Source organism: Malania oleifera, chromosome 1, assembly GCF_029873635.1.
Source record: "Malania oleifera isolate guangnan ecotype guangnan chromosome 1, ASM2987363v1, whole genome shotgun sequence".
NCBI classification, from domain to species: domain Eukaryota; kingdom Viridiplantae; phylum Streptophyta; class Magnoliopsida; order Santalales; family Ximeniaceae; genus Malania; species Malania oleifera.
The window spans coordinates 121,654,028-121,675,337 of NC_080417.1; the positions used below are offsets into that span (position 1 = coordinate 121,654,028).

Here is a 21,310-nt window from a genome sequence, read left to right on the forward strand (position 1 = left end):
ATGCAGCACATGCAGGAAAAACATTAGGAGTGAACTCAAACCTGGGATGGGGAATTCAAAGAAAATTTACAACTTGGCAATGGAAGAACCATATAAAATGCTCCTAAACTGAGAGAAACTGTCACGACAACCATGGCCTAACCTCTCAAAACATATTTACCAAAGAACAAATATCACAAAATCCTACACATCACAGATTTGTTCAATATCATTTGAGTTTAAATAGAGCACATACACTGAAGAAGTTTACAAAGGATGAATCTTCAGGGCCATCAGTTGCAGTGGACGCTGAAGATGATGGCTCTAACGGGCCTTCTATCACTGCTGTAGTTGGGACTCTTTCAAGTTCTTCAAAGTCACTACAACATAAACCAAGACAGAAGGAAAAAAAATTTAAAATAGAAATAAAGAATAACACACAGTTTGTTCAACCAACATAATTAATTTAAGGACATGGCCACCAAATTATAAAGCCATCTGGTACCACACTGTAATTAAAATCTCATTCATTAAATGATGAAGATGAAGAACAAAGTACTGTATATCATTTAGTGTCTCATTTAAGAAGATAAGAATGGGAAGTATTTCATAAACATTCTGGTCAGCCAAAGAACCATCTCTTTTCTTTCTTTTTTTCTCCAGGAAGACCAAAGACTTCCTTGGAACTGAGGGAAAAGTGTTGGTTCAAATAACTTGTCTCCTAAGGTTTCAAGCCAAACACCAAAATTCTACTTTTGCATTCACACGCTATTTTAATTTAATCAAACAAGTTGATAAGGCTGTACGTTATTACTATTCTACAAAGCCATTTATAAATTTATTATGCATCATCAATGTATACATAAAAGAGTTATGCTACCACTGAAAAATATAGAAACTTTACTTCTTCACTTCTAATTGTAAGTACCAAATTAGGGTTCAATTAGGGGCTGTACCATGTATAATTTGCAAATTACAAGTTTGTTTCCAACCTCAACAAATAGATCTCCTCAAAATTGCTGAGGCAATCACCTTGGAATCTGCCCTTTTTTATTGTATTTGCTGCCATGATCAATTAAAAGCTTGACAGCATCACCCATTGGCAGTAAGGACCTCACCTAAACTTGGACCTATGATATGGCTTTGCTGACTCTGTTCACAGATTAAAAGTTTAAAACATGAAATAAAGTTATCTACTAATTTCAGATACAGCAAATTAAAGAATTTTAAGCAGACAGTAAACAAAAGTTCCAATTTACAGTTCACTTCATTTATTGTCCAGAAATATCCAGTCGCCAAATTCTTTTGACTTTTTGACTAATATATCTGAAATCATCATCACATCTTTAAGACTTAACCTGCTGTGGTTTTATGAGAGACTCAATTGCACAGTAACTTTGCAAGGAAATTTAAGGCCCATTTCATGGATACAGATTTTCCATTTTTAGTTTCCTAAGCAATTATAAAAATGTCTGCTTATTCGTCAGTTTTCCAATGTCTGTATTAAAAGGGGCAGCAAATAAAGGGTTTGTTTGGTTGAGGAAAACAATTTGTATTTTTCTTTCCTAGATTTCTAAATAATTACCAAAATGACAACTTGTTTTCCAGCTATCCATATTAGAATTCAGAAATCTAGAAATAATAAAAAGATATTTTCCAACTGTCCTACACAAATTTAGAAAATTGAAAACAGGGTGGCATTTTTTTTGTTAGATTACTACTTTACATAACAGCTTAAGCTATTAGGTTGTGGGCCAACAATGTACATCAAGCCTTAACAATTCCCCATGTGTGCAGCCCGATTGCTCCTGGAGAGATAATACACAATGAATAACACTGATATTGGGAATGAGATAATTTTTTTTTAACAAACTTACATTAAACACGGGCAGCAAGACTAGAACCCAAATCCTCTTGGTAACCAGCTCTAACACCATCTTATATTACCACTTTACCTAGAAATCCTAAGCTGTTATGTTACAGACTTACAGGCCAACAATGTATAAGAAGCCTTGACATTTGTAATTATCTGAAAAATTGGGAATGAAAAACAGAACTATTTTCTAGAAGTTTGTGGTGGTATTTTTGTAATTATTTGAAAAAATAGGAAATGAAAAATAAAACTATTTTCCACGAGTGAGTGGTGCTTTCCATTTTTTATACAAAAGTTGCAAAATTGAAAAATAAACTAGTTTTTTAATAACACTTTGAAAAATTTAAAAAGGAAATGAAAACTTTTAACACCACTAAACAATTGCTTAGCTTTTTTTAAACCATCTAGTTTATGTTCCTCCATGTCCACATATCTTCAATTGACACCTTTTTTTGATTTAGAAAAATAAAAAGGAAGATAGATAGATAAAGAGAAAAGAAGGTCCAACTTACAAGGACAAGAAATCCACCAATTTAAAAACAAAAAACACACCAAAGAAAAAAATAAAAAAGAAAACAAAAAACAAAAGATCACAAAATAAAACTAAACAATATTAACCAAGGAAACCCCTCTTCAAACCCTTTACATCTATATTTCAAAGCCTTTCAAATTCGCTAATTCCTTTTGACCCTTCACCTTTTGACTTTTGCCACCCATACACAGTTTATTTCCTCCAATAGCACTCATCTTTAAACTCATTTTATGCAAAAGATCTATCTCTTACTTAAGAATCTCCTCCACGGGTGTAGGCAAGATTCCATCCTTACACTGTAAATTATTAACCAACCCATCATTATCAAAAATAGAAACTCCCTCCAACCCAATGGGGGTGGATGAACATAAGATAAATCCCCTAGTTCATCACAAGAATCATAAATACTCCCATATTATTCTCAAATCTCATTCAACAACAACCCCCACGATAATCAAACACACTAATATCATCACTTTCTGAATCTAACAGGTCCCCTCATTTCTTTACCACCTTACCTTTACTAATAGCCCCATTACTGAGTCCAATCTTCTTAAACTGGCTTATCCTACTCTTTGTTTCTATTCCTTTGTTTCACAGACTCTCCATAGCAAATACAACCAGGTCCCTCTTTGTAAGAGGTGTGACCCGTGATTAAGCCTATTATAACAATTAGACCATTTCCATTACGATGCAATTGTGAGGTGATGACATAAGGGATTACCACTTACCAATCACATTGATGGGGCATGCCCAAAACCTGAGTTTGAACATTTTCTTACTCCCCATTTTTTGGAAAGCACACACACATATGCGCGTGTGCACACACAATTGTTCATCTTGAAACCAAACGCTACCACTAGACAAAACCCATTCATAATTGCTTTGCGGGTATTTGGCACCAATTCAAAAGAATCCTATCATTTAAAATATTTGTTATTTTCTCAATATGTCAAAAAAAGGGCATTACCGGGGCCACTAGGCTCCACGCTTTGGGGGTGGGGCGGGGGTCGTCACAATGTACATAGCCTTACCCTTGATTTCATGCAAAGAGTCTATTTCCTTCGACTCAAGCCCATGACCAACCAGTCATAAAGGGGCAGCCTTACCATTCATATTGATCCAAGGCCCACCCTCATGCATCCCCAATTATGTAATGCTCACAAATATCAATATCATTCAAGAGAGGCATACTAATCATCAAGATGATAATAGGATTCTGGGGATAATATGTTGATGACTGAAAATTGGTTATAGCTATGTCTATGTTGGAGTTACGTCACATGCATAGTAAAGAAATATTAGGATCATTTGCATTAATTTCAGCATTTATGCAACATATACTAGAGATTGAATTTCTACACTACCAATCTCCACATCATTCATATGATTCTTCTAAGGGGGCTCACGTCCATGGTCTCCCGCTCTCTCATTATTAGTGATAGCACTAGTCTATATTGTTTTGACAGAAAAGGGGGGAGCTAGTCCCTTGTGTAAGTTCAAATCAAAGGGAAATCCTTCAATTTACAATACAAGAAAGTTGGAAAAGGGGGATTCGCTCACGTCACAAAGGGGTAGGGTTTCAAATAATTAGATTTCAATTTCAGCATTTGTGGCACAATTTGCTTTGTCTTCCTGTATCCAAGATTGGAGAAGTTCTATAAGTAACAAAAAGTAAGGTATTTAGGAGATTCGTCTAAATTGGTGAAAAGACATAGCAACAATTGAGGGTATTTTTTAGATTTTAGGCTTAGGTAAAGTGGAACCATAAATCTTGGGGATCTGAAGAGCCACATAGTGCTGGAGGAATGGTGATGAGTCGTGCAAATTTACAGATGTGCTAAATCTGTTGTTGGGTTTCTAAAAATTGGCAGAACCAACAGCTGTTTGAGGAGTTGATGTATGTGCTTTGAGGGATACAAAGGTTTAAAGCTACATCAAGGGCAAAATTGGACTTTGATTGGTGGACAAATTGAAACTACAAGGAGCCCTTCTTTGTCAGCAATGTGGAGGCTAGGTGTCACGGGCTGAATATTTCACAACTTGTGAAGGGCCATGCAGCACTAACTAAAACACTCTTGTTTAACTAGTCAGCCAAAGATTAATGTTGTTTACCACAAGAGCACATTCACAGCAATTGAGTGTAAAGTAAGCAGAAGCAATAAGAAACATTGAATTAACATAATTCATTTACAAAAACCTTGAATTAACGTGTGTTTAGCAAAGGAGGCAAGTGGGCTGCACATGTTTATAGAAGCTAGTGAGTTTTACAAGACTAATGAACACTCACCTTCCCCTAAAGAGCTTTATATGCCATTTTACCTCTGGCACTAGGAAAAATCAAATTGGTCGAGGACTCATACTCCCCTTTTACACTAAGTCTTACACCTACTCAAAGCATAAAACCTATGCTAGTATTTACAAGATAGTAACCCATCCCATGCACACAAGGCAAGCAGTCACAAGCAAGCATAATGCCTTGAACAGGCTTGGCCCATGACATTCTCCCCCATTTATGTGGTCAACGTCCTTGTAGACTCTGACGCTATGTACTCTTCAACTTGGTCCATGAATGATTGCATGTCTTCTAGTGAAATCCAGTTGATTTCTTCCCTTTCCACTTCACTAAGAACCTATGTAACCTATGTTGCTTCTTCCTTGATGATGTGAACTCTCAATCTACAAGGATGACTTCAACTTCTCTTCCATCAGGGTTCGCAATCTTCAAACTTCATTAGTGCTCTGACTGACTAACTAACTTCTGCTTGGATCTTGAGTGTCGGCATTGAATGGCTTGAGGCAGCTGATATGAAATATAAGATACACTTTCATCCAAGTTGGAGGATCAACCTTGCAAGAGGCCTTCCCTACTTTAAATAAGATAAAGACTTGTCATTCATATTTGTGAAGTAGTCTCCTATCTTGATCCCATAGTGACTTAATCTGTTCAAAATGGAGCTTAATAACCACCAAGTCACCCAAATTGAAGTGCAACAGTCTTCTCCCTTTATCTGCCCACTTCATTCACTTGGAAGCTTTCTCTAGGTAGGTTCGGGCAATCTCTGCACTCTGTCTCCATTCTCTGTAAAGATGCATGCTCAACTCTTTCCTCTATACGACTTATTCATTGTGTGAGGTAACAACAGCTGCTGGCTTGTAACAAGCTCAAAAGAGTTCTTGTTGATTGTTGAGATCTTTTGGACGTTGAAACAGAACTAAGCCATATCAAGTAGTTGCACCCAATTCTTCTTATTGACAATGATGAAATGGTGTAAGTACTCTCCTAGCAGCCTGTTGCATCTCTTCATCTATCCATCTATTTGTAGGAGGTAACTCGAAGAGTTGTCAATCTGTAAACCGAGGATTCTGAAAAGTTCTATCTAGGAGTTGTTGTGAATATTGAGTCTCGGTCACCGATGATGCCTTAGGGAACACCCCAACTTTTCACAATATGTTTGAAAAACAATTGTGTCGTCTCCTTTGCCAAACAATGTTTTGGTGTGGATATGAAGGTATCATACTTCGAAAACCTTTCTATAACCACTAGTATAGACCCTACATCTCCCACTATTGGAAGGTTGGTGATGAAGTCTAGTGATACGCTCTCCCACAGCCTCGTTGGTACTTCAAGGGGCTCCAACAACCTGGTAGTCTTCTTGTGCTCCACCTTGTCTTGCTTGTAAGTGAGACAAGTACAAATATACTCAACCACATCATCACGCATATGTGACCAATAATACCTCTACTTCAACAATGCCAAAGTGCGATACCATTCTAGATTACTTGCCCACATGGTGTCATGGCACACTCTCAGTGGTGTCTTCCTCGGATCTCCAACTCAAGGCACACAAAGTCGATTACCATACACTATTAGAAGTTCATCTTCCAACCAGAATTGGCGTTCCTTGTTCTCTTTCATCAACTTTATAAGGTTTTGGGCAACTAGATCTTTGACAAGGTTCTCCTTAATGTGCTCCTGCATTGTCGTGGTAACCTTACTTAATGCCAAATGTGTTTGTAAGCTCATAAGCTCGGTCTTCTTGCTCTCTACATCTGTGACTTGGTTCATTAGCCGTGCCTTGTGCTCAAATAAGATATCAAACTCCACCAAGAATTCTTGCCAATGGATCTGCTTAAGCGATAAATTTTACAGAGTAAAGAAGTGGCTAACAACCGAGTTAACTACTTTCACCACAAACTTCGACCCAAGTAGGTAATGCCGCCACATGTGAAGACAATGTATCCCCGCTAGTATCTCTTTCTCTTGAGTTATGTACCTCCCTTTGGCTTCACTAAGCTTAAGGATCTCATATGCAACAAGATTTCCCTCCTCTAACAAAACTACCCCAAGGGCATAGTCTGATGCATTTGTCTATACCTCGAAGGGTTTTATGATGACCAAAAAAGCAAGTATCAGATCTCATATCATGGCTTCCTTTAAGTTGTCCAAAACTCCCTAGCATTTCTCTATCCAATTCCCACCCATAACCCTTCTTTAGCAATTCTATCAAAGGAGAAGTTCTCCTTGAATACCCCTTGACAAACTTCTGACGGTAATTGGCAAGTCCAAGAAAGGAACAAAACTTCTTCATTGACGTTGGGATTTTCAATCCTAAATAGCTCTTACCTTCTTCATAACCATCCAAATATGACCCTATTCAATAACAATAACATGACCAAGGAATTTGATGTTTTGCTGAGCGAAAGAGAACTTCGCTTTCTTCACATAAAGGTTATTCTCCTTCAGCCTATTGAACACCTTCAACTCGAATGGCATCACCAAGAACTCATATACCCCATACAGTGTCACACAAGTTATCTTCGGTACATCCCCTTCTACTATCCTACCTAATAATAGTCTGACCTTAAATAAAGTTTGGTGATGGACTTTGTATGACTTAATCGATCAAACAAATCATTGAAATAGGGTGTTTATTGCATATAGTCACCTTGTTGAGCATGCGGTGGTCCACGCACATCTGCATGCTCTCATCATGTTTCCTCTTAAACAATATCAATGCTCCAACTAGTGCCATGGAAGGACATATATAGCCTGCTTCCAATATCTCATCAATTTATTTCCTTAACTCTGCTAACTCTAGAGATGCCATCTGAAACAGCCCATTACAAGCGGCTTCACTATTGATAACAACTTGATTTCATGCTCAATAACTCACCATGGAGGCAAGTTAAAGGTATAGCTTGTATGGCATCACTATTTTATACTCATCCAAAACAACATAGATGGTAATAGGCACCCGCTTTTGACCTACATCTTCATCTACCATCAACGTAACAAGATATGTCTATTCACCCATTCTCTATCCTTTCTTAAACTGCAAGGCACAAAGGAACTTCTCGTCATCTTCTTTCTTCATAATGGCTAACACCATGCAAGGGTGGTCTCGCATCAAACAAAGGGAACTAGCAAATAGCATCTACACCACCTTACTCTCCCTCAAGAACTCCATTCCAAGAATCACTTGAAAATCATTCAACGGCACAACTACGAAATTCGTATATCTCGCCCACTATCCAAACTTTACAGTCACTTGCTTGACTACTCCCAACATAGGCTAAGCTACAGAGTTAACCTCTTTCATGCTTCCCGAATCCTTCCGTAAGGTCAAGTTGAGTCTCTGCGCTTCAGCCTGTGAACCAAAATTATGGGTAGCCCCAGTATCAACCATAACACAGGTGCTTGTGCTGTTGATTCGTTCATTACAAACATGAACCCTTTAGCCTAGTAACTCGTCTCTTTTGTCTGCCTCTTCAATGCATTGAACAACAACGTTACACCCATCCTCAGGGTTTCCTCCTCTTTCTCATCATCTTGTAGTGCCCCCTCAACAAGGAAGCTTGTTAAGCATTAAGTGATGACTTAGAAAGGCAATCTGCAACTCTATAAGGGCCTCAACATAAGAAGTATGTCATCTTAGCCTTACCGTTAAGTGCTTTGAACGATCGAGACGACAAAGCTTCTTTGGAAGTTGATACCTTGGCATCAGCTCCACCACTTTTGGGTTTGCTCTTCTTGAAAGAATTTCCGTTGTTTCCACCCATGCCACTCTCGTTGGACGTTGTAAAATTCTCTTCAGCGTAGTCAATCAAGCGTTCTGGGGCAACTTGTGCGAAAAGCAAGTCTTGAACTCTTTGTCGATGAAATTCTATCCTTGCCCGCAGTTTAAACCCCTTATGAAAATAGAATATCTTGTCTTTCTTTGATATATCCTAAATATCCAACATCAAAGCAAAAACTTGTTTCACATACTACCTAATTGACCCATTGTGCTTAAGGTCTCTCAATTTATGTCGAGCATTGTACTCAACATTCTCAAGAAAGATTTGGGCCTTGAGCTCTCCCTTCAACTTTACCCAACAATCAACTACATAGCATCCATTCTCAATTTCGCCGTACGTTGGTACGCCACCACAACCTAGCGTAATCAACCAAGTGCATTGTTACAATAGTTACTTTTACCTGTTTAGATTCAATCCTCTCCATATCAAATAAAAAGCTATCCAACTTAGCACCAAGGCATCCCCAAACATTTTGGGTTCTCGCACTTTGATTCCTATATACTCCGTACTTTTACCTATTTAGATTCAATCCTCTCCATATCTAATTAAAAGTTCTCCAACTTAGCACCAGGGCACCCCCAAACATTTTGGGTTCTGGCACCCTGATTCCTCTATACTTCATAGCTCTGGAGTTTCTCATAGCAAGAATCATCAAGTTCATCTTTGTAGTCAAATTCGTCATTTGAGCCAACAAAGTTTCTAACATATGGTGGAGGTCCTCTAACATCTCCACCATAGAACTCTATTGATGTTTTTGTGATCTTTACAAAGCATCAACACGTTCATCAACCTTGACCATCTCCATGGCAACAGTGTTAGTTGTATCAGTCTACACCTCTAACGCTTCAATTTGTTCAGTTTCTCACAATCTCTAATACCAACTACCATGGATAGAATATTTCACACCTTGTGAAGGGTCGTGCGGCACTAACTAAAACACTCTTGTTTAACTAGTCGGCCAAAGATTACTGTGATTTACCACAAGAACATATTCACAAAAGTTGAATGTAAAGTAAGCAAAAGTAGTGAACAATTCAAGTAAACAAATGGCAAGCAAGCGGAAAACATTGAAGCAATGTAATTCATTAACAAACACTTCTGTAAGCAACGTGTGTTTAGCGAGAGAGGCAAGTAGGCTAAACATGTTTACAAAAGCTATTGAGTTTTACAAGACTAATGAACGCTCACCCTCCCCTAAAAATATTTATATGCTATTTTAGCTCTAGCACTAGGAAACATCAAATTGTCCGAGGACTCATACTCCCTTTTTACACTAAGTCTTACACCTACTCATAGCATACTAACCCATCCCATTCACACAAGGCAAGCGGTCACATACAAGCATAATGTCTTGAACAAGCTTGGCTCATGAAACTAGGGTGTGCAGCAGTCACAAGCAAATATAATGCCCTAAACAAGCTGGGCTCGTGATACTACATTAAAGAAGGGGAAGGAGAACAATATTGTTGAGTTTGAGGGCCTGTTTGTTTTAGGATGGGTCCAGTACTCCAATTTATAATCATTTTTGGTTTCGGCCCAGTGTTCAAATTAGTTTTTGCATCATTTAAATAGAGAAATCCAAAGTTAGAGTAATCCAAGAGACTTCTTTTGATCAAATTGTCCCTCACTTAGTCTCAAGTTCCAATAGTAAGGTGCCCAAAAATATAGGGTGCAAATAACCAATGTCCATTAAGTTTGGGGGCTCTAATCAGTGGGTGAAGGGAGAAGGACTAGTTACTCGCTTCTAGGTTTCCTTCTTCTTCTAAAAAATAACAGTTGGCGGGGCATGTTTGTTTCTCCTCACAACACAGTAGGTTCTTCATACAATGAATCAAAAGCAAGGTCTCATTCCTTGAGAGAGAAACAATCACATACTATTTACCAAATGACAACCTTCAGCTGGCTATGTCCAATACCAAGGTCGTTGGATTTAATGGTGTTATATAATATGGCACAATTTGGCTCAAGGGCGAAGTAAGAAGGTTGAATAGAAAATTTTAGAAGCAATAGAGCAGGAAAAAAAATAACAAAAACAAAAGAACAAAGATTATATTAATGCTCCCATTCAGTCCCTCTAAAGATCTGACAACAACATTCCCTGGAAAAAATCAAAGTGATCCCAAAATGAATAAAAACAACTCTATCCCAAATAAGGCTAAAGGAAGTAGCTTTGCCATTAAAATACTAGCATTCTTTTCGGTCCAGAATCCAAAATAGAGCAAAGACAGCACATCTCCATAAAGCCAACCTTCTTTTGCTTTTCCTAAAGCTAATATAACGCATCATTAAGAAAGAATCAACTCTAGCACCACAACCTCACCAGAAACTAAAAACAAAATATCTACAATCGCTTAGCCACCTGAATGTGGAGGAACACATGGTCATCAACTTCATTTAACTCAAAGCACACAAAGGACACATCAAAATTAATAGCTTTATTGATATAATTATAGAAGACTGGCCGTCAAAGAGAGACATTGGCATTGGAAGAGCAGTTTTTCCGAAGAAGAGCTTTGTCGAGTCGTGATTTCTTTGTTGAGGAGTGGTTGCTTAATCGAGGAGATGTTCACCGGAGATGCTTCACCAGAGCTTGCATGAACGAAGGTGAAATGGCCCTTGCACCCCCTTACGCATTTGAAGTTAGGTATTTTCTTGTAGAAGCAAAGTTGAATCAATCAATTCAAATCGAAGGAAAATCCTTCAATCTACATATAGACAAAGTGGGGGAGATCTTGTCCTTGCTTGTGGTCATGGTCTTAAATTTCCACGAAATTGTCGAAATTTCTGTCGAAATTTCCAATTTCCGTCACCCTCGAAATCAAAATGGCAGTCGATTTCCGTCTTGCATAATTTCCGTTGAAATCTCAACAAATCATCCGAAATTTATCAAAATCTCGAAATTTTAGTTAAACTTGTCGAAATTTCAACCATACGATGAAATTTCATCAGAATTCAAATGAGAAATTTAGGAGTAAAGTGAAAATTCTATCTTAATTTATTTTATCGAAACAAAAGATTATTACAAGTGCTTTTAAAATTATATGAAAAAAAAAACGTACAGTAACATTTTATTTAACCACTTATGTCTAAATTATCACTATTTGTATAATAAATAATATTTAAATGATTTATGAATTTCATTTGTATTAACTGAATATGTTTAATGTACATTATCTTACAAATATGTTTGATACACATACTATTTTACAACTTTTCCACCTCATACAAAACATAGATGAACTTAATGTGTAATATATTAGTCCTAAAACTTATATTATTACGTTTGTTAACCATTTCTAAAGTTTCACAAAGAATTCCATGTTTTATTACTAATTTCTGTTATTTTTTCAAATCGAAATTGACATCGAAATCGAAATTTCCGTCGAAATTTCCGTACTTTCGGAGCTTCGAAATATGAGTCGAAATCGAAATTTAAGACCTTGCTTGTGGTCAAGAACAATGTCTCTCACAACAGGTGGGTTAGATTTTCCAAAGAGGCAGCGGTTTGGTTTGTTGTTTTCCACTATTTGCGAAATGGTTTTAGATCCGTTCGAACGAGTATCATGAAGCTCTGGAAAATAATTAGTTCGACAAAGGTAGGTAAGCATTTGGAGTTAGGGTTAGGGTGGAAAGAGAAGAGCTTCTCAGTTTTCATTCATAGGGGTGGAAAAGGCGATGGGTGGTGAAGCTCCGCAAATGTCTTTTGCAAGATAGTCAAGGGTTTTCATGAGGAAACTACAAGTAAAGAAGCAGTCAACTCTTCATGACACAGATCATAGAGTCAAGTGGTGGTCGAAGACAAGAATCTCAAAGGCATTGGCTGATGCAGTCAAGTTCAATCTGAAAAGCTAGGTCTAAAGGCTGGGACACAAGGGTTGGTCCGTCAATGTGGAGATGCGATGGAGCTAATTGAATCTGGGGCCATGGCAAATCAGCTAGATTTGATTGACCGGAGCGAGAAGGAAAATAGGGTATTGAATGATGTAGAGACAATGACAGAAGTGGCTAAGGCAATGTACTAGAAAGAGGTTGTGAAGAAAATTGGGCCGAGATGCATACTTCTTATTCTGGACTTGGCCCATGTAATTGAATAAGGAGGTATTTATTATTTAACTAAAATGGACCAGTTAGTTGAACAGGATGTTTAGGAAAGGCTGATTTGGGTTTTAGTTTGGAGCCAAAGCGAGGCTCTCTTATATGGGCTTCCCACATAAGGCTGATTTGGGTGGTGACCAGACCCATGATTCAGTAATCAAGGAGCCAAATACTGGCACGTTGGTTGTGGAAAATGGGCAGGACAGAATTGCTATTCCTACATCTCAAAATACGAGTATAGGGAAGGAGGAAGCTACTCCATCTGGTAATGGAATTATTATTCAGCCTCTGGTTATCAAAAATATTATTCAGCTTCGGTTATTTAAAATTTGAATTGTACTGATCAAGAGTTGGAGGAAGCCCAAGATGCTAGCAGTTTCAACTTGAACCAAGACTGTGCAGATAAAAGTGTCTAGTTCTGAAAATGTATTAGAAGATGGCGTGGAAAAGAGTAAAAAAGAAGAAGCAGGGTCAAAGGAGAAATATGATGATTTTCATCTTTATACTAATAAATTTAAAGGTAATTAAGTCCATGCTCGTCGAAAGGCGGCTGGTTGGGTGCTGAAATGAAGAAGATATTTGAAGAAAATAGAGAAAATCCAGGTGAGTCAACAACAAAATTGCTAAGGAGAGATTCTAATGGAGGGTTTAGTATTGTGGAAGTCCCTCATGCTGAGAAGAATGTTGGATGTAAGAATGAGACTAGTAAAGGTATGGTGGTAAAGAAATGGGGGGATTTTTCAGACTCAGAAAGTGATGATAATAGCGATTTTGACAGTAATGGGGGGTGGTTGTTGGATGATATTTGAGAACAATACAGTTAGCTTCTGATTCCTGCAATAAAATAGGGGATTTATTTTATATCCATCCACCCCTGCTGAAAGGTTTGGAGGGGAGTTTCTATTTTTGACAATGATGGATCGGTAAATAAGCTTCAGTGTATGGATCTAATTTTGCCTACACCAGTGGAGGAGATTCCGAAAGAGTTGAAAGCCGAATTCTTCTATATAAAATGGATTTAAAGTCTAGTGATATTCGAGGAAATGAAGCGTGTTTGGATGGTCGCAAAAGTCGAAAGGTGAAGGGTTAAAAGGAATTAGCGAAATGGAAGAGTTCAATAAATTATGATGGAAAAGGTTTGAAAAGGGGGTTTCTAGGTTAATTTTGTTTAGTTTTATATGGAGGACTCCTTATCCCCACACGTTGTACCTTCCCTTCTTTTCAACTAATAAACATTCTTTCGTTATTGAAAACTTAAAAATAAAAAAATAAAAAATAAAAACTAACAGCTTTATTAGGTCTCCATGTTTGCAACAAATCATCAGTATTGACTCAATTAAGGACCACACCTAGCCAAAAAAAAAAAAAAACGTTTGTCAAGGACCAAAGTCCACACAAAAGCTTCACTATAAAAAATAAAATAAAATAAAATAAATAAATAAAAAAGGTCCAGCCTGCCAAATAAACTTATTCAAGGGGAACGAATAAGGACTCAAGGATTTCATAAGCTGCAAGAAGAAGGATTTGAGGAGAAAGAACCAGAGGAGTCACATACCCAAATCCTTGGGTCATCTCTCACTTGGGTGGGAAAAGTATCCAGCACACTCAACAAAATAGTGAAATCAACAACTTCTCTCTCATTGAGATTCCTGGAAAAATGAAAATCCTAAGAGAGAACCCCCTCTAAAGAGTAGAAATCAATAATCAGGGAATTATGTAACTTGGATAGTCTTAAGAGACCACGAACTAGACACTCCAACAAACTCTCTCCCACTCAAACATATTCCCGAAACCAAATGAGATTTCCATTTGCAACGTGGAAGCAAATAAGAGGGTAGAATGAGTGCTACGTGAGAAATAAAATTTCCAAGGACTTGCATGAAAATCAATACCACTTCCTTCAGTATCCCACCCATTCTGATGCAAACCATATTTGCTTCTAATAACCATGTGCCAAAGGGAGTCAACCTCGAAGGAGAACCTCCAAAGCAATTTTCCAACAAGAGACGTTTTACGGAACCACATTCCCAAGGCCCAAACCCCCTTCAAACTTAGGTCTCCTAATCCTATTCCAGCTAACATGATGGTCTCTTTTACTCTCCTCAACTTTTAAACACAAAAAGTCCCTCATAATCCTCTCCAAAGCCTCTGCCACCCCAGCTAGAATTTTGAAAAAAATAAAAATAAAGAAAATAAATGGGAATGTTGGAAAGAATCGCACTAATAAGGGTGACTCCTAAGTAAAGAACTCACTCCAAAACAGTACAATCGGTGAAGTTAGGCAAGGCATCTCACTCAGACCCACGCATATGATACCCGCTGCCCCACTCTTTGATATGTTGATTTTCTTTTTGATAGCAAAAGAAGAGATTTCATTGATAAGACGAGAAATTAAAACAAAAAAAAAAAAAAGACTTCCCCCATCGAAACTCTGGAAAAATACAGGGAAAAAAAAAACAAATAAAACAAAAACTGGAGAAAAGAACATAAAATTCAGAGCAGAAGATTCCTCCGGCTCACTGCATATTTGTAAAACTAACCCCCTTAAAGCAACCGAACACAATAAACCATAAAGAAACAAGGTAATGAATCTTCTCCCAAACCAGCTGCCAATTCTATTTTCTTCCTGAAAAAATACGTGCATTATGATCCAACCACAATCCCCAGATCACTGAAAAAAGGCCACACTTCCATAGCATCATCCTCTCCTTCCTTCTAACAAACTCCTCAAAGAAATCAACAACAATTCCTCCACCAATGCCAGACAGACCCAAGATTCTCCCATCACACCAAAATTATTCCATATTCTCCAGGCATACTCACAGCTTAAAAATAAATGAGGTTCCGTTTCAGAATTCAAATAGCATAACATGCAGACATCTGGAGATAAGGCCTTCAAAGGTCTCCTGACCTGCAACAGGTTATTAGTGTTGATTCTATTAAGCACAATCCACAATATGAAAGCCTTAATTTTGGGGGGATCTTTTGCCTCCCAAATTGACGAATATAGGGGGGACAAGAATTAGAACGGGTCAAAAACTTAAAAAAAGATTTACAAGGGCAAACACCCAAATGATACAAAACCCAAGACCAAGTTTTCCTAGCTGAAGAAAGATGATCATTGTTCAATAATGACAACAAGATAAAAGTTCCAATAGTTCTCTATTGTTAAGAGGTCTTCTAAAATGAAAATTCCAAGAAACCAAAGGGCCACCCCAGTCAGCCACAAAGAAGGAAATCATACTATCTTGCCCTAAGCTCACAAAAGAGGAGTAAAATATGTGGCTAAAATATCATTCCCCAACTATGGATCTTTCCAAAATCAAATCCAAGACCCCGTCCCCACTATAAATTTAATGTAAGGCGTAAACAAGGGATAAAATTGAGAAATAGATCTCCAAAACCTCTCCGAGCATCTCAAACTAATATTGGTACACCACCTATTCTCACCCACCCCATACTTGTTTCTAATCACACTATGCCAAAGGGAGTGATATTCTAAAGGAAAACGCCGTAACCACTTAGCTAAAAGGGCGATGTTTTTAGACACCAAATTTCCAAGACCAGAGATATCAAAAAATCTGGGTAAAGTCTTGCAAAATTTAGACTCACCATCTCTGGGAAAAAGAAAAGTCATTGGCAAATTGGGGATGGCATCCAACTCAACATGTCCACAACAAGGGTAAAGAGAAATAGGGAGAGAGGGCCACCTTATGCCTCGTGAGGCTCAAAACCAATCCCTAGGTTGACCATTCACAATAAATGACACTATCATGGTAGATATACACCTTTTAATCCACTTTCTCCAAACCCCGCCAAAACCCTTCTTCCCTAGCACTTGATCCAAGAAGCTCTGGCTAACCATGTCATAGAACTTCTCAAAAAAACTAATTTAAGCAAGACTCCTTGTCTATCCTTAAGAAAGGCAAACTATTCTAGAGTAACTCTTCCCCCTAAAACCTCCGAAAGCATCTTAGGTAAACCTTGGCAAGCATTTTTGTAGAGACTGATAATGAGGTTAATCAGACAGAAGTCCTTGAGCCATTTAGAACACTCCTTCTTAGGGATGAGCAATAAACATGGCATTCACATTCTTTCCCACCACCCAATTCTGTGGAACTCTCGGGAAAAGCTATTAAGTCCTTTTGTATCGTCCTCAATATTAAGTCCTCTCATATTGCCTTTCAACTATCCTAGAAGAAATCCATGGTTAAGCCGTTAGGACTCGGGGCCTTATCCCTATCCATTCAAACACTACCCCCTCAATCTCCTCAATGTTAAAAGGCCTTTGCAAACATCTAGTAAGGTTTTCTTCAATAAGGATCCAGTTGATACCTTCAATCACCGATATATTTAACCAACCCTATGTACAAATTCCTATACAAATTCGTAACCACCTCCCCAATTTGTTTAGAGTCCTACACCACATTTTTGTATCTAATTCCAACTCCTTAATAGATTCTTTTTCCTCTCCAAGGCCACCTTGTGAAACAATTTGTTATTGCAATCCCCTTCTTTCACCCACTTCATCCTAAGATTTCTGACTCCAACTAATAAAACCTTCCCAAAAAAGGATCACATCTGAATCATTACAAAGTTGCACCCTTCTAGCTTTATCCCCTTCACTAGCCAAGCCACACTCCTCGGATATGTCTAAGCACTCAATCACCAAAAACACCCTTACTCCAAAGTTTCAATTTATTTTCCACAAACTTCAACTTCCTTATAAATTTGAAACCCACCCGCCGTTGAATACTAAAAGGATGCATCAACCACATATTCTCAAACTGGAAAGGGATAGGGCCCCAATGAATGGGATTGGCATCCAAAAGAATAGGGCAATGATCTGAGAAAATCTTGAGTAACATTCAAGAAGGAATCTTCCCATTCATCAGTGAATAGAAAGTAGTCAATACAGGAAGAAGCCATCCTATCTCCAAAAGTTACCTAGGTGAAGTGAATATTAGCCAACATTATGTCCTCAAGCCTACAATCAAAATAACGAGATCTAAGGTTCTCATACTATCAGTCACTCTAGAACCCCACAACCTCTCTGTGGCATGCCAGATGGTATTGAAGTCCTCACCCACCACCAAATATGGATTAAAAAGGCCAAAAAAAGTTAGCCAACTCCTCAAAGAAATTGGATCACAAATGAGAATGAGTGGGTCCATAAACATATGAGAACCACCAATCCCCAAACCGCTTCACTTTAATCAAGTAACATGGGGGGGGAGAGAGAGAGAGAGAGAAGTGACCTATGACACAATCCCTTAGGAACACCACCCTGCTATCCCAAATAACAATTACCCCACTCACCCCCTAACTCCAAAAGCTCTTGAGGATGAGAGAAACACCAAATCTCTAGGTTTGGACTCCCAAATACTTCTCACCAAGAAGGGGTCCATTGCTTCAATCATAGATTCTAGGATAAGCATGATTTAAGGGAAAAATCGATCAACCCCTCATCACACCCCGCTTCCTATTATTTCCTAAACACATACATAAAGAATCTTCATTGTAATTCTACACTCAAACATGGAGGATTTCTTCCTCTCCCACACACCCCCTCCCCCAAAAAAAAACACAATCCTAACCACTTTCCTTTCATGGGTCACAAGTATAAGGCCCAACTCATCAAGGGTATAATCTTCACAATTGTCCCTCTTATCCCCTAAAAGGTTCATTGAATGTAAGTCCCTAATCTTAGTTGCGCCTTTTGGCACAACGGTGCTAGGTGTAAAAATGGAATGCTTCAAGATAGGAGAATAGCAGGTTAGCTAGTCCTTAGAAAATCATACCCCAAGTTATAAATTGAGCTAATTGAAGTGGAGGCAAGGATTGAACTTGAGCTTTCGAAGAAGAAGCACTAGGAGAAGAGACTAAATTGTCCAAGCGCAGTTCCTCCAAAATTAGGCCTTCATCCAAACTCTGGGTACCCTTGACAGCTTGTATACCTTGACTATCTTGATTTGAAGCCTTTAAGTTCAACTCCTCCCCTTCCTTGAAAAGTCACTAAGTAGATCTTTAGGAGAATGAACATCATTATTCTAAACCTTCATGACCTCTTCTAATCTCCGTAGGCGTTGGAACAATGAATCCTCACCTTTGGGGCTGTAAGATTATAGAGAAGTGCTATCATCATTGTTAACATACAAAATCAATCCCATAGACTTCAGTCATCAGTTTTCTTTTTCTTCTTGATCAAACCTTTTCACTCCCTCCCCCCCCCCCCAAAAAACCAAGCTTCATTCTGCCATTGTACACCTTAGACAATTTGTGATGAGTAGGAAATTTGGTGGATTAGTTCCTCGGTGTTCATTCACGTCCACTAAATGGAGATTTATATTCTAGAGGTGTGCAATCCTTGATCTTTGGACTAGGGTGGGGAATAAATACAAAGAGGATCATTATGTTAAGGAGAAGAATGGCTCCAAAAATATAGGGACATGGAGAATGTCTTTATGATGAATTGCAAGATTTTTATGAAGCTTCTTATCCATAAACTCCTATGGCTGATTTACAAGGGAACCAATTGTTTGAGGAAGTGAGGAATAGAAGCAAAGCCTAGGGTATAGGTAACAGTTACCTATTAGGGGGTAATAAGGGTGAGCAGGATTTGTATGTAGGAGACGAGTTTTTAACTACACTACAATAGAAGGTGTCTTTGGAAAAGCCTACTGATGATATTTCTGCTGAAGAACTTCTAGATAAAATGGGGCTGAAGTTGGCCTGGTTGCCGCAAGTGCAGAAAGGAAAGCTTAGCAGTGAGGTGGAGAATTATGCTAAGAGGAACAACTAAAGAAGAGCTAGATAATTTAAGAAGCAGAGTTAACTATAATGGTCAAGCTTTGAAAAGAGGAGTTCTTAATAAGCGGGCCTAAATAAGCAGTCCTAGATTTTTGTTTTAGTTTTTCTATTTCCTTTTAGTTTTCTTTTCTAGAGGACTTTTTGTCCTCATATGGTTCATATCACATCTTCAACTTCTACTAAAATTTCTTTATATTTGAAAAAATCTTTACATCATTGTCCACCTTTTGCTGCTGACTTTTACTCTCAATGAGCCAATTATTATTGAAACTCATTTTTGCATTTTAGCAGCCACTACCTTGTCAAAGAGACTTCTACTCTAGCTGCTTCTAAATGATGTATCATTTAACTAGTCCCTTGCCCCTCTGGATCTTGCAATAATACAGGTTGCTAGCGACGAAGTCCCAGTCTCCCAAACATCCAATACATGACCAGTGCTAAACTAGCTTAGAAGAAGCTTCATCTACAGTAAAATCCTGCCTTCAGCTGCAATTGCTAGTTTGCTACCATTCCTATCTACATGGCATACGCTACTTATTTCGGCCCTAACCATTCAGTTCCTTTAGCTTGCAAATCAATCAGCTTGAGCAAAAGCTTTAAATGACCATTACATCAGCTCCTACCATACTTCTTACCCTGCCATTCATTGCTTCAATTGTTGTAGCATCATTTTGGATTCAATATTCCTGGAACTAATGCTCCAATCACACACATGATGTACCGATGCCTTCACATCTACAGATTTTATTATCTTAATTGCTCATCTATCACAACTTTTGGCAGTTTGGCAGCGAATCTAGCCATCCACCCGGTCTGAGTGCTTTGGCTCTTTGTTAGTTCCTCTTTGTTCCATATGATCCTCTTAACCTACCACAACTTTATATATATTAATTCGAATTGCTAACCGTAGGTATTTGAGGCCTTCATGTTTTATGTGAGATTATCAAACCAAGGTGTCGATTGATTTCACAAAAGAGTTGGGTGGATTACAAAGCACTAAATCTCCTATACCATATGCCTCAGGATAAACAGGTTCACAATTCTTCTTTTATGATCATTTCCTGACCAGCACCTACAATCTTTGTCAGTGGGTTGTCCTTGTTGTGCTATAGGGAAAAAAAATGATGATTTGGAGGGCAGTAAATTTGCAAAACAATTGACACTAAAAGCCAAATGAAACAACTTTATCATCAGCTTATATGCTGCCATTGCACATGAGCTTTCTTTTTCTTTCAAGGTAAAAAATTCTGCATAAATTAGTCTAACAATTTAAACATAATGTGCCATGACTTCTCTAATTTTTTCTTTCCATAATTTTGACATGACATTAACAATACCTATGAATGATGCATGCATTACAACCTTATGCAGAAAAATGACCCCAAATGAGGTATAACTAAGAAAAGTGACCCAAGATTTACACATTATCCAATGAGCAACTATTGCTACACTACTTTGAGCAAACAATTACTTACAAAAAATAATAGTTCTCAGGAAATAATTATTACCTTTTGGTTGAAGACACTTTCGGCTTAGCAGGAACCTTCGAGTATGCATTAAGTATCCTGGACAAAGAAAAGTATCATGTATCTCATGCACACTTAGTGATAAATATGAAAGTTCTTAGTTATCCAAATAAATGCAAGCATAGCGTTGAGGCTCATTACCTTGTTTAAATGACCAAAAATGTTTTTTCTATCCATATAAGATCAAGACAATATCTAACCGGGATTCAAAATGTGCTTTGTCAAAGAAAACTCATACATATTCAGCACCGCTATCTATAATTTATTTTATAGATTTTAATTTTTTTTAAAAGTATAAAAAAAAAAACAAAGAACTTTAATCCAGTTCATAATAAATGATAAACACACAACGATTTATAAGACAGCATTTGCAAGCCAAGCAAACATTCCTTTTCTTTCATGCAGAAGCAAAAA

At 37.8% G+C, this 21,310-nt stretch overlaps 1 protein-coding gene across 1 annotated transcript in view; it reads right to left on the reverse strand.

Annotated features, from left to right (window-relative positions):
- The window catches only part of LOC131159864 (mRNA-decapping enzyme-like protein), a 70,785-nt gene that overhangs the window by 17,665 nt on the left and 31,810 nt on the right, over positions 1 to 21,310 (reverse strand). Inside the window, exons 5-6 of the mRNA XM_058115063.1 lie at positions 20,879 to 20,935; positions 236 to 359 (exon numbers count right to left, since the gene is read on the reverse strand). Coding sequence (XP_057971046.1) covers positions 236 to 359; positions 20,879 to 20,935 — 181 coding nt within the window. The remainder of the gene's footprint in view (positions 1 to 235; positions 360 to 20,878; positions 20,936 to 21,310) is intronic.